Source organism: Phascolarctos cinereus, unplaced genomic scaffold (genome assembly GCF_003287225.1).
Source record: "Phascolarctos cinereus isolate Bilbo 61053 unplaced genomic scaffold, phaCin_HiC Scaffold_726;HRSCAF=1367, whole genome shotgun sequence".
Lineage (NCBI taxonomy): Eukaryota > Metazoa > Chordata > Mammalia > Diprotodontia > Phascolarctidae > Phascolarctos > Phascolarctos cinereus.
In genome coordinates, this window is record NW_027556098.1 from 193270746 (window position 1) to 193288043 (window position 17298).

At 37.3% G+C, this 17298-nt stretch overlaps 1 protein-coding gene across 5 annotated transcripts in view; it reads right to left on the minus strand.

Moving 5' to 3' along the window:
• The window catches only part of MYO1B (myosin IB), a 217156-nt gene that overhangs the window by 133663 nt on the left and 66195 nt on the right, over positions 1 to 17298 (minus strand). For all 5 annotated transcript variants that reach the window (XM_020993562.2, XM_020993560.2, XM_020993563.2 and 2 more), the window contains exon 3: positions 8430 to 8545. In XM_020993562.2, the coding sequence (XP_020849221.1) occupies positions 8430 to 8545 (116 nt within the window). The remainder of the gene's footprint in view (positions 1 to 8429; positions 8546 to 17298) is intronic.

Sequence of the window (17298 nt, forward strand, 5' to 3'; positions counted from 1 at the left end):
TAACAGATCTTAATTTTTTTTAATAAATATTATTGTTTTCTTTTATTATTTATTATTATTTTTATTATTATTAAGTGAGGCAATTGGGGTTAAGTGACTTGCCCAGGGTCACACAGGTAGTGTCAAGTGTCTGGTCTGAGGCCAGATTTGAACTCAGGTCCTCCTGATTCCAGTCCCAGTGTTCTATCTACTGCACCACCTAGCTGCCCCCAACAGATCATTTCTGTTTCAAATTTATCACATTATAGTTACAAATTATCAGTAGTTCAGTTTTAAATTCAAATCTCCAGTGACTGCCCCTCAATAATGTTTTATGTCTTCTAGTAACACCATATATATAATATATATATATATATATATATATATATATATATATATATATATAAAAATATATATATACACACACATATGTTCACTTCTCTAAGGCCATGTGCATCTTGCCATTTTGAATTTCTAATTTTAACTGATGCCTCATTCAACTCAAACAAAATGTATCAAACATTACAGCTTATTTGATTTCATGACTTCGCTAGCATTGTTTCCTGGCTTTTATCATTCAGTGCTAAATTCTCACATTTCTATGTCAATTTGTAAATGTTTCAGCATAAATTTAAACTATTCTATATACACAGAGAAATGTATCTTTAGGGTAAACCTCAATTTGAAAATTCACACCTGTAGGGAGCTGAAAATCCCCAGTTCTCCTGGACTGAACTGATTTGGTGCATTACCCTCGACCCAAACATTCATACTCTTACTGGGGGAAAAGAGAAGGCCTCAGCAGTCCTTCCAATTTCCAAATAATCCAAGCAGACTGACAATGTAATGCTTGTATCACAAGGTATTGCTTCTACCCATAAGTTGCTTGTTCAACATAACTTTTCATCATTCCTCTGCAATTCTTTGTTCTTGATTAGTGCAACTAAATGAATTCCATGAAGTGGCTGCAAATATATTTGAATTTGCGCTATTCAAAGTTATAATTAAATAAAATATACTAATTCCATCTCAATGGAAATATACAGTGCAAATTTGAATGACATGGTCACTTTATATTCTAGGTCATATTAATCACCTAGCCTAATAGCGGCAGACTGGATAGACCCACTAGGCCTGGAGTCAGGAAGACCAAGATCAAATCTGGCTTCAGACACTTAGTAGCCGCATGACTGTGGGCAAGTCACTTAACCAAGTCTGCCTCAGTTTCCTCATTTGTAAAATGAGCTGGATAAGGAAATGGCAAACCATTCCAGTATCTTTGCCAAGAAAACCCCATCCTGAAGAACTGGACACAACTGAAATGCCTGAACAGTTTCGTAGAATCACAGAACAGTGGACTGGGTTGGTAGCAGGGGCGGGGTTGGGGGGGAAAGGGAGAGAGATGGTGAGGCACAAAGAACTTTATAGTTCAACAAGTTCAATTTATTTTCCAGATGAGAAAACTGAAGTTCCAAGAGATGAAGTGACTTCTTCTAGTACAAAGCTAGTAGAAAGGGGCAGTCAGGTCTTAGCCTCAAGTAGAGTGATGCCCAGGGCAGTGGTCTGACCTGTGGATCGTGGATTGAAATACTCATCACCAAGATGCCATTGTATGTGTCCAGGATCTCAAACCACATTCCCTTGTATGCGATCAATTTATTCTTGATGTTAAACAGGCTACTGCCAATGCCTGTCAATAACTTCTAATATTTTTGTCAATGACTCTCTAGTCTCCCTCCCCCCGTCTTAACTTTGAGCTTAAATATACATACATTGGACAAATGTACTTTTCTTTAAAGGCAATTTTTTAGGAATACATTTGAATTTGCAGACCACATAAAGATTCCAAGACTAGAAAGAAATTTCACATAGTAAGATTACTTTCATTACTAATGATCTCATTATCTCATTTAAAAAAACCCATCAATGTGATAGATGTGCCAATCTGTCCTATCAATTACAAAATCTCCCCAATCTCAGAAATAAATTGTCTGTCTCTAGCACAAATTTGCCTAAAAACTAATAACTGACACATATATTTCTTTAACTTTTACAGCATATTTTACATATATTATCTGACTAGAGACACATAACCACCCAGAGAAGGCGAGTCAAACAGTTCTTGTTATCCCATTTTACAGATTAGGAAACTGAGGTTCAGAGCGGTTAAGTGATTTGCCCATGGTCACACACCTTTAAGTGTCAAAGGTAGGATCTGAATACAGGTCTTCCTGATTCCAAATCCAGCACTATGACATGCTGTTCATAAACAAAACAAAATAAAACAAAACAAAACTAAAATAATATCATGGATATTTAAAACATTAACTTACATAATTTTAAGAGCTTACAGATCCATCTGATTAAGACGTTATTAAGAGAAGATCCACAGACCCCTAGAGATTTCAGGGGATACATAAAGTTGGATGGGAAATAAATTACATCCATATTTTCATTAATCTTTGGTCCCCTTTGTAAGCTTATGCTGCTTTATACACTTAAAAACATTATTCTAAAACAGGGTCCACAAGCTTCACCAGACTGTGAAAGGTGACAAAAAAGGTGAAGGATCCCTGATCTAATTCAGCCCTCTCCTTTTTTACAAGAAGAGACACCTGCAGGCCCCAAAGAGGCTAAGAGATATGACTGATGTCAGTTAACCAAGAAATGGCAGGCTAAAGACCAGAATGCAAAAATAATCATTTCACAAAGAAGACAAGGCTCTAGATTCTACTTTCCCAAAATGATGAGAGAATCTATGGGGAAGCAATGAAAACTGGCCAGAATTTATCAGGTTCTACAACACAGAAATGGGAAGATGAATTCTGTAAGCCAAGCAAAAAACATCTGTCAGATAAACACAGTCCAAAAGGACAATTATGTTTAGAATTTCTTTCTTCTGGAACACTAACGACTTAATTTAGTTTCATTTTCTAGTCAACCACTTTAAAAAACTATTAAAAATATTCTTTTCTCCTTAAGTAACAGAGGAAGAATACTGAAATGACCTTAAGAGACAGCAAAGTTGTCCTTTACAAAGGAATCTTCCGCTAACTGACATGTGCTAACTGTAAACCTGGAAGAAATATTGTGGCCTTGGTTTTCCAGAACTGCGCAGGCTTGTCAAAGGTCAACCAAGTCTCCAAGCAAACAATGTCGGTATTCATTGCCCATAAGAGTCAGCCTTAAAAGAAAATGGGTAATTTTATCTATTTTGAAGGTGGTATTAGTTTCTTAAAACAACATGATGCACAGGAAATGTCCATTAAAAAATGGAGTAAGATGTAGTTCTAAGTCTCCCTACTCAAAGATGATAGATAATCTCAGATCATGAGGTAGAGTTGTTTAACTCTTTTAGGCCATACCAAATTCTTTTGGGGCCACCTCTGGAGGAGTAAAACGAGGACAGTGGAAAGAACACTATATTTACAGTCATGGGACCTGTGTTCTAATCCCTCCTCACTGTTATCTGTGTGACCTTGGTAAGTCACTTAACCTATCTCAGCCTCAGTTTCCTCATCTAAAAAACTGGAAGGTTAAAGACACGGGTTCTCAAAAGTGTTTTTGTAGCATGGACTGCTTTGGCAAGCTGGTGAAACTTATGAACCCCTTCTCAAAATCATGTTTTTAAGTGCCTAAAACAACACATGCAGGATTACAAAAGAAACTAATTATTCTTACATAACAGATACAATTATCAAAATACTAAAAAAAATAAAATAAAATAAAACAAGTTCAGGGACCTCAGGTTCAGAACCTTGTCTCTAAGGTTTTAATCACCCAGCTCTAAATCTGACCTTATGATCTTAACAGTAGTTAGGACAGTGACAAAAGGCCAGTCAGTGGACATTAGGATTAGAGGTCAATGATGACGTACACATTCAAAAATGTTGGGAAATCAAATATAATTCAATAGCCAAAGTCAACACTTGTCTATAATTTTTGTCAGTTACATAAAGATTCCAACTCTCACAATTAACAAAGTGTTGACTGAGCACAGTGGATACAGTGCTGGGCCTGAAGTCAGGAAGACTCAGCTTCTTGAGTTCAAATATGGCCTCAGACTCTTACTACCTGTGTGACCCTGGACAAGTCATTTAACCCTGTTTGCCCCAGTTTCTCATCTGTAAAATGAGCTGGAGAAGTTAATGGCAAACCACTCCGGTATCTTTGCCAAGAAGACCCCAAATGAGATCACAAAGAGTCAGACATGACTGAAAAACACAACAATTACGAGTTCAAGAGAAGGGAGAGAACAATATACCTATAATTATCAGGTAAGCAAAACTGAAACAAGGTAGTTTTCGGAACAAATGCCACATGAATAACATTTTAAAACCTACTTCTGCAATGTAAGAGCCTCTCCCACCCTACTCCATTATTTCTAGTTGTTGGATTTGTTTTTTTTTTCTTCCAATTTATTCATTATTTCCACTATCTGAAAATTAAGGACTTCAAAGGAATTTAGGTCTAAAAGCAAAGACTTATCTGAAAGCAGAAGACAGATTCCAAGCTTCCTCCAAAAAGCACACAGCTTTCATGTAAAGTTACATGTTTGGATGACTCTGTGAACTAAGTTTCAATTCAATTTCAATGAGGTCTAAGCTGAAGAAATAATTAGCCAAAATTTCAGAACATGGCCAGAGCTGTGTTTAAGCTAGTCTGGATTTAAACTGAAGCCAGGGCCCAAGTTTTTGTTTTTGGTTTTGCTTTGTTTTCCCTAGGATGTTCCATGTAGAGCTTATGGTCCAGTCGTTTTCCAAAAAGTTGGAAATTAATCTTATAGGGGCAGCTAAGTGCCACAGTGGATAGAGTACCAGCCCTGGAGTCAGGAGGACCTGAGTTCAAATCCAGCCTCAGACACTTGACACTTACTAGCTGTGTGACCCTGAGCCAGTCACTTAATCCCAACTGCCTGGCCAAAAAAAAAGGAAAGAAAAAGAAAAAAAAAAGAAATTAATTTTGTGTCTCATAAAACTAAGACTTATCTGTGTAAGAGTCAGCCTGAGTATTTAAGCAAACACGGCTAATTTCACCTCTTCTGTTTTCAGATACTGTAAGAGAGAGGGTGAGGCCAGCACACTGAAAAGTTATCCCAAGAATGGAGGAAGAAGGGAGGTGCTGTGTAGGCAAGACTGCAATGTTGGAGATGTGTTCTATGTGGGCATTCCAAGGGCAGGTACCCTCAGGGCAGAGAGGAATAAAACTTTGCTCCAGAGTTTGTGTTCCTATGTCCAAAGCTTGACTTATTCAGGAAAAAGAAGAATGAGATGAGGGTGGAAATTGGAATGCAGAATGAAATAAAGATAAAAGACAGGGGAATGAAATGGTGGCAATCCAGATGGGTAAGAAAGCATACATCGTGGATGAGCAAGAGTTAGGTGCCCAGGAGCACAGGCATTTTCCTAGGTATCTCTGATATGGAAAAACATCAATAATCATTGTTGTTGTTATTGTTAAGTCCTATCCAACTCTTCATGGCTCCATGTGGGGTTTTCTTGACAAATATACTGTAGTGGCTTGCCATTTCCTTCTCCAGATCATTTTACAGATGAGGAAACTGAAGCATTAAGTGATTTGCCTAGGGTCACACAGTTAGTAAGTGTCTGAGGCCGGGATTAAACTCAGGAAGATAAGGCCTGGCACTCTATCCACTGCACCACCTAGCTGCTAACATTTATACAGTGCTTATTATGTGTCAGGTACTGTGCTAAGCATTTTACAATTATTATCTCATTTGCTATTCACAACAACTCTGAGAGGAAGAGGATATCATCATCCCCATTTTATAGAAAACTGAGGCAAACAGATGTTTAAATGACTTGCTCAGGACACACAGCTAGTAAGTGTCTGAGGTAAAATTTAAACTCAAGTGTCCCTGCCTTCAGGCCTAGCACTATCCACTGCACCACCTAGCTGCCCTTGCATCAAAAGCGTGGGCATACCCTAGAAGCCTAAGGCTACTGCCAGATGTGGTAGCTTATGGCCTGGGTTAGGATCTGGGGAACAGAACAGGTATTGAAAACCTCTCTCTAAAGATTAGACTTGATTAGCATAAAAATTCAAGCATAAAGCAATGGATTTATTTCATAACAGAGGACTGAATAGACTGAAGATTCTGCAGAAATTTTCAGATGCTATTTTTTTCCTGATACATTTTAAACATAAAGCTAAGTGAAATTTTGTCTAGTCTTGCCAACACACCTGGAGGACAATTCAATGAGTCTGAAACAATTATTCACAAGTGGGTTCATTTTTTTTTAATGTCTAGTTTCATACAGAACATTCAGGGACGTATCAAGGGAAGTAAATAAATACTTGGAAATGGACCATCTGCTCCAAAAGAAATACTTTTATACCTATCAAAACCAACTGAGAGAGTCTTTAAGCTCACAAAGTAAATCTTCCTCCTGCTATGACACCATCTATGACTCTACTAGGTCCTTTTATTAATGAGTGCCAAGCAAACATCTAAATTCCAGAAAACAAATGTACTGCTCATCAGCCTGATAACTTTCAAATATGCCTCAACATATGCCCCTGGCCAATTCTTTCTTTTCACAATACATCACATTTGCCAAACAGCTGCCCATTGATGTTTTCAATTCCATTACAACAGATGGGTCATTAAAACTGGAAGCAGTTTGGGTTTTCAAAGAAGGAGTTGACTCCACTGATAGGAACACCTCTGTCCTCCATAACCCATAACTCTGCCCCAACACTTATTGGTAAATACTCTAAGTAACAATAACTTTAATATGTCACTTTAAGGATTACAAAACATTTTATATATGTCATTTCACTTATTATTATCACCCCTATTTTACAGATGAGGAAATTGGTCCAGAGATTAAGTGATTTCCTCAGCTTACATATCCTGTAAGTATCTGAGGCAGGATTTGAACCCAAGTCTTCCCAACTCAAAGTCCAAAACTCTATCCATTGTACCACGTAGCTACCTCTTCAACCAAACAAGTTGTCATACATAGTCATTCAAATTCTTGTCTTCAAGAGACTTCTCAATTTAAGCAGCTGACAAAAGTTCAAACATTAATTCCAGATAAAAACCAAGTAGCAGGCTAAATTAATAGCTAGAGAATCCTTGGGTGTCTTGGGAAGAGTCTCAACTATGTGGGTTTTTTTTCCCCTTTTAGCCATCTTGCAAATGAGAGAGTAGAGAAAGATCTGTCCTAAAGAATAGCTAAGAGGACATCACCACTTTGCCGAAAGAAAAACTAAAAGTACTTAGATCACTATCATTCTTTGAGCCCTTTATGAAGATTTTCATCTTTATTATTTCTAACTCAAAATCAGAAAATGTAGAGGTCCAATTCTTGATCCCACCACTGATTTATGGCATCCAGAAACACTATGGTAGTGTTATTTTAATTAAATTAGGATTATTAATTAATTATTAATTAATCAGAAATGACACCAAAATCATCACTGGTTTAGCCCCCTTTGGAAGAGGTTGGGCATTTCTTTAAGCCATTTACGAAGAGTTCATTTTGAGAATACAGATAAACAGAGAGGCAGGGTAGTATAGTGGATAGACTGCTGGTACTAGAGTCAGGAAGACTCGGTTCAAATCATGCCTCTCAATGCTGTGACCATGATGAAATCATTTACCCACATTTGTCAAATGGGGATAATACCTGTGAGTTTCTACCACAAAAGACCATCTTGAGGCTCAAATAAGTCAATAAACATAAAGCACTTTGTAAAGTTTTAAGTGTTATATAAATGTTAATTATTAGGGTTATAAATTCAATACAGTGGCATTCCTTATACAAGAATTATTTACTCTAAGAAATAACTCTTCTCTGTCTTACAAAAAGAAGAACCAATAGCCACACAAGTGACTTCAGAGACCGCGGTATCACACAGAAGCAGTATGTACCTAGGTCTCTGGGACATTTGCAAATTCCTTAACTTGTCTGTGAGTAGAAATATGCGAAGAATTGGGTAATGTCTCTACAACACTGAAGAATTTCTCTCAAAAATGCACTGTATAAACTGAAGGTAGCATTGAGCCCATTCACTCAACCTCCACTGCTCAACTATCTCCACTTGGGGACCTTTCTCAGGCCAACTAGTCTTTGAAAACACTGTGTGTGCTCTTTTAAATAAACAAATAAATCCTAGTTTTACTTTTTATTGAGATATAGCAACATCTGTTACTACTGTCATAGAAAAATACCAGAAAACTTCTGTACACAGGGAACTAAACATTTCGGAACTCAAATAGAATAGTAGGACGCTAAATGAAATGGCTTGACTTTTCCCTTAAAAATAAGGCAATGTTACCAAATGAACTCTGCAATCTTTTATCTTGAAAACCACAACTGATAAAAACATACTTTCCTATGACTCACGGAAAACAGCTGGACACATCTGTCAACAACCCAGCTCTTCAACGACAAAGAACCTTAAAGCTTTAATATACTTACATGTGAGGACTCAGTTCATAAAAATTTCTATTCCTGTAATCTTCCACTTTCTCTGGTGAATAAATGGGCAATGATCGGTATGGATTCACTGATATAACCACACTTCCAATGTATGTCTGTAATGAAAAATAAAAAAAAATTATCCATCAGTGTAGATAAACATCATTTTAGGTTAGAATTTCAGCATTTTTTTTTATCCTTCACAACACAGCATCATTCCTAACATGTGACTATTACTTGCATACTCTTCAGGAAAGTTTCAGAGTCTCGTAGCAGATGATCTGTCTTGTTTAGCACATTAGATGATGAATGAGAAGCAGAGATCTATTCTCTTAAAGAACTTTAAAAACTACCACTACCTGGGGCAGCTAGGTGGCACAGTGGATAGAGCACCAGCCCTGAAATCAGGAGGACCTGAGTTCAAATCCAGCCTCATATCAAACACCTGACACGTACTACCTGTGTGACCCTGGGCAAGTCACTTAACCCGAATTGTCCTATTAAAAAAAAAAACAACCTACAACTACCTAGCAAGGGGAAGGGGAGGAAGAAAAAAATGTTCATGATAATTTTATTATATATTTTAAAGGAATAGCAAGTTACACATGATAGATTTGTAATTTCATGAACAATTATATTTTTTATTATACTATGTTGTAGAAATACTTGTTTTATTCCATAAATCAAAAATAAATAAATAAATAAAACATGAAAACCACAACTACCCAAAAACATGTTGAATGCAACGCATACCAAAGATGGCTCTATTTTTCTCCAACATGTTATGTGCTCCCTTCTGCTCCACTTCCAGCACGAGCTAACAATATAGTCATGGTCTTCCCAATCTCTCCTTTACAATCCCCAATAACTGGCAATCAATCACTGTTCACGTTGGTGCCTTTGCACAGGCTGTCCCCTCCCCCCATCTCAGAGAGTCATCCCTAAAATGAAACTTTTTCAACTAAAAAGTTAGAAGAAAAAACCAAACTGAGAAAAATCAATCGATAAATCAAAAAAAAAATTGACATTACAATATGTAATGTTCTACACCCACAGACCCCTCCACTTTAGCAAAGGAGGCAGATATCTTCTCACAATCTTTTCAGGGTCAAGCTTACTTTTTGTAATTTTGCAATATTCAATTTTTAATTTTTTTGTGGATGCTGACCTATATATTTACATTGTTGTGGATAACGTGCGTGCTGTTTTCTTGGTTTTCTTTACTTCACTTTGTATCAGATTGTTTAAATCTTTCCATGTTTCTCTACATCATCATATTTTTTTTTTTAATGACAAATCCGCCACATTAGCATACCATGCTTTGTTTAGCCCTTCCCACAATTAATGGGTATCCACTTTGTTCCCAATCCTTTGCTACCCCCAAAAAATGCTACTATAAAGATACTGGTGTACATGAAGCCTTTCTTTTTGTCAGTGCTCTCCATCCATGCATGCCTACTAATGGAGTCTTTGGGTCCAAGAGTCTGGGCATCTTAGTCACTTTATTTGCATAACTCCAAATTGCTTGCCAGAATGCTTTAACTAATTAACAGCTCCACTAATAAAGTATTAGCGCATCTGTCACAGAATGGAAAGTGAGGAATTAGGAATGCTATGTTGATTTTCCCCCCAAATAATTTAAGAATCTGTCATAATCAGATAATTTTCTCAAGCTAGAAGACTTCATGTTTCATTTTTTATTATATTGTCCTTCCATGCAAAATTACCTGATTCACATAAATATACAATCATACATTCCAAAAAGGTCATACCTGCTATACTAACTTCACATTTAGCCATGACTGTAATTTTAGAACATGAACTAATACACAATAAATATTTAAGTCAGGCTTGTAAACAGCCACCCAAAAGTTTCTTAGCCCACTTACATTTTTACAAGAATCTCTTCTCCCAAGAAAAAGAACTCTTTTTAGGTGTAAATGGTGAGGTAGAGAATGTGATGTTTTATTTCGAAATTAATTTATCATCTACTTAGTAATAATTTCAACAGAAATAATAAAAAATGAGGAATGACACCTTAAAATTATAAATTTGCCACTATTTACATTCTGATTAAAGCGGGGAAACCTTATTTAACAAAAGAATAAAAATAACACCTTTATTTCTTTTTTTTTCCTTTTCTTTTTGGTGAGGCAATTGGAGTTAAGTAACTTGCCCAAAGTCACACAGCTGGTTAAGTGCCAAGTGTCTGAAGCCAGATTTGAATTCAGGTTCTCCTGACTCCAAGACTGGTTCTCTATCCAAACATCTTTATTTCTAACCTCTTTTTTGTTTGTGTGCTTATAAGATTTCACTGCTTTTTTTAAATGTAGTATAGATACTATCCATATCCTCTGATCTGTTTCACTTACAATCGGAGTATCATAGGCTAAATATTCCAACTTCCTTCCACCCCACTTTGCACATCACATAATTTCTTCCACATTTCTTTGTATTTTTCATATTTTCTATTTTTATAGTATTCCATCTAATTTCTATATCCCAGTTTATTCTAACATTTGCCAAGAGCTAGACACTCAAGAGAGCTGCAATAAGAGGAATGCCTACCCCAATGCCATTGAGCCTGGTTTTTCCTTAAAAGGTAATAAAGCGGTATATTAATGTAGTAGAATGCTATTGTGCTGTAAGAAACAGTAAACATAATGACTACAGAGAAGCCCAGAAAGACTTACATGAACTGATACAAAGTGAAGTGAGCAAAGGCAATAAAACAAAATACACAATCATTATAACACTATAAATGTAATGGATAGCCACCACAAAACAACTGAAATGAATGCTGCAAAATTACAAAGCACAAGCTTGGCCCCAAAGAAGAAATATGAAAAGACACTTCTTCACTCCCCCCACACTCCTTTGAAGAGCTTGTAAGAGAGAGCTTGGGCAAAATGTTGTATATATTGTCAGATTTTTTTCAATCTATTGGTTTTGAATGTTCTCCCCTTTCTCTTTTTCCTTTAAAAAAAATCTTATTGCTTTGTTATAAGCAACAGATCACTAGGAGGGGACAGTGGGAGAGGCACAGGAGAAAGCTAGGCAATTTGAAAACAAAAGATATCAATAAAAAAACCCCTATTTTCAAAAAAAGTAATGAAGTAATTCTTGAGACATAAATGGTCCAGAGAATTAAGTCTCAGATGATTCCCAGTCATCTAATTGCAAACGTTCAATTAAAAAAGGCATTAACTGACTCCCTGGATTGGGCACACGCTTCTGACCTGCATACCAAAATGGCCAAAAAAAAAAAAAAGCCACAGAGGAGCTGTGCCCAAATTAATCCGTGCCATATTTCTTGCTAAATATCCTTTAAATGTTATTAAGTAAATTTCTTCTTTGCTGGATATCAGAGGACTGCAAGTGTTTCCACCCAACCCAAGACCAAAAATGAACCTCAGAGGCTGGCCTGAGTCAGGCCTGGCCTTACATAATATCTTTCTATTTTTTACTGGATATACAAATAAAACCTCTCTACATATTTTTATACGGATCAGTTCAATTTTTCTTGTTCCTTTTAATAACTTTTCAGTAGAGGGATCACTAGATCAATGGATACAATCAGTTACCTGGTAACTTGCTGTATGCTACCAATGGTGGCAGCTGGCATTTTATTTTTCCTGTATTATACAAAGTCTTCCTTCCCTCCTTCCCCTTTGGGCAAGGCAATGTGAGTTTATTTCTACAACAGATTTTAACAGAATAATTTTTAAGTACGAGTCAAGAAAATCCACTCATTGCTAAATGAAGACATTCCCATGGTAGGTGGGAAGAATTAGCTGAAGACTGGAGAGGTAAAGTTCCCTTGAGATATACAAGGGGAAAACAGGGTACTAGTAATTTCTTGAATACATTGTTTAAATTAAAAAAAGAAAGAAAGAAAGAAAGAGAGAGAGAGAGAGAGAGAGAGAGAGAGAGAGAGAGAGAGAGAGAGAGAGAGAGAGAGAGAGAGAGAGAAGAGAGAAAGAAAGAAAGAAAGAAAGAAAGAAAGAAAGAAAGAAAGAAAGAAAGAAAGAAAGAAAGAAAGAAAAGGAACCTGTCAGACACAAAGTTTCCTTTAACGTTGAGACATTTAACATTCTCTTTAATACTGAGACAGTGGCTAAACCCTTGATAAAATCTGCCTTGGTAGCATTATTGCAAACAAAAGAAACTATATACAGCCTCCATGTCTCATACTCCCAAACGGAGGTTTACAGATCATTATACTCCAGTTTACCTAGTGCCAAGAAAATGAATTGCACAAACCACTGCTGACAAGTTATCGTAAGTATCCCTGGGTTGAAACTGAATACTAAGTAGACTCTTTGTAATGCTCATGGTTTTTCAGTAAACCTGTTCCCCATCTGTTAGCATTGCATGGGTCCCTAAATTACATTATTCTCCCTCATTTTCCCTTGTCCCACATAATTTAATAGCTGGGAAACTGGCCAGCCAGGGCTAAGATTCTCAGTCCACAGAAAACAAGAGTGTCAAAAACTGAACCAATACAGTACGGAATACTAGGAAGTATAGGTTTTTTACTCAACAGCCTCTCCCCCAGATAATAGGTCTATCATCTACTATGATTCCCAGACTCTTCATTTAAAGAGCTTCTTCCTCAAAAAAGAAAAAAAAATCTACGTGTGCTAGCCAAGGCTTTAAGTAATCCCATGTGTACCTTGGGAGAAACTTCACTGTTCATGGTGACAACCCTCACCAAACTGAGTCACTACCAGAAAGCAGCTGACAGGGTGGGGTTTGAGGAAGCTGTCCTGGATTTGGGCCACTGAGCAGATCCCAAAAAACTGTCAGGGAAGGGCTCCATTTAAGTCATTTCACTGCTTGGTTAAACCTCAGAGCTCTTGAAGGAACCAACCATTCTGGCACAAACCAAAGCAATTTCTCCTGTCATTGATTACGTGGAAACAAGACTGGCAAGCATGTTGGGTTACACCAACAATAACAACTGGGCACTGGCTTTTTCCCTCTGAAACATGTCATTTCAGAACACAATCTAAAGTTGCTGTTTTCTAATTGTATCATGCTCCAAAAGTACAGGAGCCAGACCAAAAACATACTATCATAAAGCAGTCAATGCTTCTGAAAGACATAGTCCCAATGGCTGGGCGCCACATGCCCATTTTAGCACTAAATATACCAAGAAAAAAATGATGAGCTGTCTGGAAGAAAGGCACCAACAGCATTTAAGTCAGTGATGCCTATGTGAATGGCCTCCTTTAGGGCATTAGTGATGGCACGAAGGAAAAGTTCCTAATGCCCACACAGGGATACAAGGCTACTGTGGTGTGGCTGAGCTAATGTATTCTGTCAATTTTACCTATTTTAAAGGGGACCCTAGAACTCAAGTAGCAATCCAGAAGATGCTCAGCTAGTATTTTATTGATTCAGCCAGGTAACAAAAATTTTTTAAAGTAAAAAACAAAATAAAACAAACAAACAAAAAACCCTTTCTACATAATGAACAGCATTCTATGAATCAAGTCCAATAAAGTAGTCCAACCTCCTCATTTTACAAGTGAGAAACTGAGGCCCAGAATGAAAAACTGAGGTTAAGTGACCTGCCTGGGTCCATGCAACTATAAATGGTTGCGATGGGGCTTGAAGGCAGGTCTTGCTGATTCAGATCCAATGCTCCATTCCAATTAACCACAGTGTGCCACTCACATAAGAGTATGTAGTATTAGCAAATTAAACTGATTAAATAAAAGCACAACAAAAAACTACTCTATTCGGTAACATTTTTAAATGAATTCAGACTTTATCAATCCTAACAGCACCAACATATATGTATGTGTGTATATGTTTGAGATGTTTACTCAGCCTACAGAAAGCATTTTTTGCATATTTATTATACCACATCATCCTACATATTTTGTAAGAGCTAAATAAAGCTCAAAATTCAAACTCCTAACAATGCCATGGACCCATAGGGGCCCCACAGATCCTAGGAATAGCTACTCTAGTTCAAACTTCCATTTTACAGAAGATAAAACTCAAGCCCCATAGAAACTATATAAACTGCCTGAGCTCAGACAGTATGGACTGTGTCCCTACATGTGCCACAGTTTGGACCGGTCCCTAGATGATTTACTGCGCTTTTTACTTTCTCATCAAAATATGCTATTCCTACATAGTTACAAGCCTTAATTTCTCTCCATGCTCTCATCATTTGATTCTATGTTTCTCTGTTCAAAAAGGCAACAACATGTTGGGTCAATAATTTAATTTTTCACCTCCAAAGACCAGACATCGTCAAAGCAAGAGAACATAAGAACATTCCTGAGCCAAACAAAACAATTTCCTGAGTGACATTCATCATCTTTCTAGAGAGATCTTTAACAATGATACTCCATGCTAGGACTGCTTATACGCTGTGAATGAGCAACACCTTCCTAGGCAGAGCTCATAGAACTATCAACATCAACCATCTAGAACACAACCAAGAACCCAAAAGCATGCGGCCTTTGCACCATAATGGCAACTGGTACAAATCCCATGCGTGTAACTCTGTAAGAAAATTCATAAGGAACTCATGCAGCAACTACTCATTGCTATTTAAGAAAAAAGGTCTACAAAGAGAATGGAGGGAGAGAGGGAGAGTAGAAGGGATGGAAGAAGGGAGAGAGAGAAAGAGGAAGGGAAGGAGAGAAAGGAGAAGGAAAGAGGGAAAGAAAGTGGAAATAGGAGGGAAGGGGAGGGGACGGGAGTAAAGGGAACTTAGCATGTGTCAGGCATTTTACAAATATTAGCTCATTTGATCCTCACAACAATCCTGTGAGATAATTTGTACTATTATTTCCATTTTACAAGTGAAAAAAAAAACTGAGCAAAGGAAGGTTAATTGACTTGCCCAGGATCACACAGCTACTAAGTATATGAATCCACATTTGAACTCCGGTCTTCCTGAATCCAGGTCCAGCCCCCTGTCCACTCTATCACTTAGTTGCCTCTAGAAAGGAGTATACTGAGAAGAAGCAGGGACATCTATTGACAGTTTGACCATATCAAAGGAGACTCCTGTCTTTGTGAGGCAGAGCTGCACAGGGATTATCTTGCTTATCTTCATGTGGTTAACACTAACACAGAAGGTAAGTGACTTGAATCACACAGTGAATGGTGGAACCAAGACCTGAAGAATCCCAAGTCTCTTCATTGATTTAGATTTTTTTAAAGGAACCCCACCCCAACACACACACACACACACACACACACACACACACACACACACACACACACACACACACAGAGCCCTTGCAGCCACAGCTGTGTCCAAAATGCTTTGGGGAGGGGGAGGAAAAACACCTGTCAGGATGTTTTCCTCATCACAGGAAACCGGCCTGATATCAATGTTCTACGAGAAGAATTGCCAACATTTTTGTAGTGAGGAGTTTTCCGCCAGTTAGGTTGTAATACATGATTTCAACATTCACAAACTATAAAGAACAAGAAAAAAAAGAACTTTTTATAATGCTTTTTTTTTAAACCCAAAGTTTAAAAGAATAAAGCAATGGTAGACAGTATTTTATTAGTTTTCATTTGTTGTGGTTAAAAAAAATCGAACAATCTCATAAACCAACCAATACAAACTGGAGATATTTGTTTAAACATATTAATGAAATACTAGAGAAGCAATGTGGTACAGTAGATAAAACACTAGGCTAGAAGACAGAAAAGACCTGGGTTCAAGTGTTGCCTCTTAACTCACATTGACTGTGACCCTGGGGAAGTCATTGAATCTCTCATTGCTTCAGACAACTAACATTATTTCTTTTCTTTTAACTATTTTTTTAAAATTTGAGTTCCAAATTCTCTGCCTCCTGCCTCAATAACCTGTCAATGGGTATTGAGAAGGCGAGCAATATATCAATTACACATGTGAAATCACATAAAATATATCTCCATATCAGCCATGTGGCAAAATAAGATGAAATAAAAGCAAGAAAAATAAAGAAAGTGAAAAAATAGGCTTCAATTTGCACTCAAGAGTTCATCAGTTGTCTCTCTGGATGTGCATTTATCAGGATTCCTTCAGAACTATAAGACCATAAGGTTCAAAGAACGTGCCAACACACATTGGCAAAAGGTTGATAGGAGTTCCCTCTACTAAGTCCAGCTCCCAACCCTGTGCATTTGCAGGAGCAGCTCCCACCCCCATAGGAATAGATTTCAAATACCGATTACTGAGTCTCAACTGGCATCAAGGGGATATGACAATAAACCCATAGAGATGGCCAAATAACTGCTCTGGCCTTCAAAAGCCTGAGCCTGTAAGGAAAAGGACTGTGATCATGGTACTGACAAATAGAGTCTTTCACCTAAAAACGTGATGCTGAAATCTAGTTTCACCTGGTAGTCCGAGAAAATCAATCAATTCACATGGCTATATAATGACTTCCACAGAATAAAGCTGTTGTATACTATCACCACTGATCTCTAATCCGTAAATGTCCACCATATTTGTGCAGGGCCCCCATACACAAAATATGTATATGAGTGTATTCACATACACACATATCACACAAATATGGTATATATGCATGTATATTATATATGTATACATGTGTATATACACATATACATTACCTATATGTATATACATGTGTGTTACGTGTGTGTGTGTGTGTGTGTGTGTGTGTGTGCACGCACACGCGCGCCACTAAAAGCCATGATCCCTGTCCTCAAAAAGCTTGGAAAATGGTTGGCTGTTGTCCATCATTCTTGAATAGGACCAAATGACATCACTAATTAAATAATGAAACTAAACAACAAAGATATCAGATCACAAGATTATAGACTTAGAGCTGTAGAGCCCCTTAAGTCCAACTTCTTCATCCTAAAGATAAGAAAAATA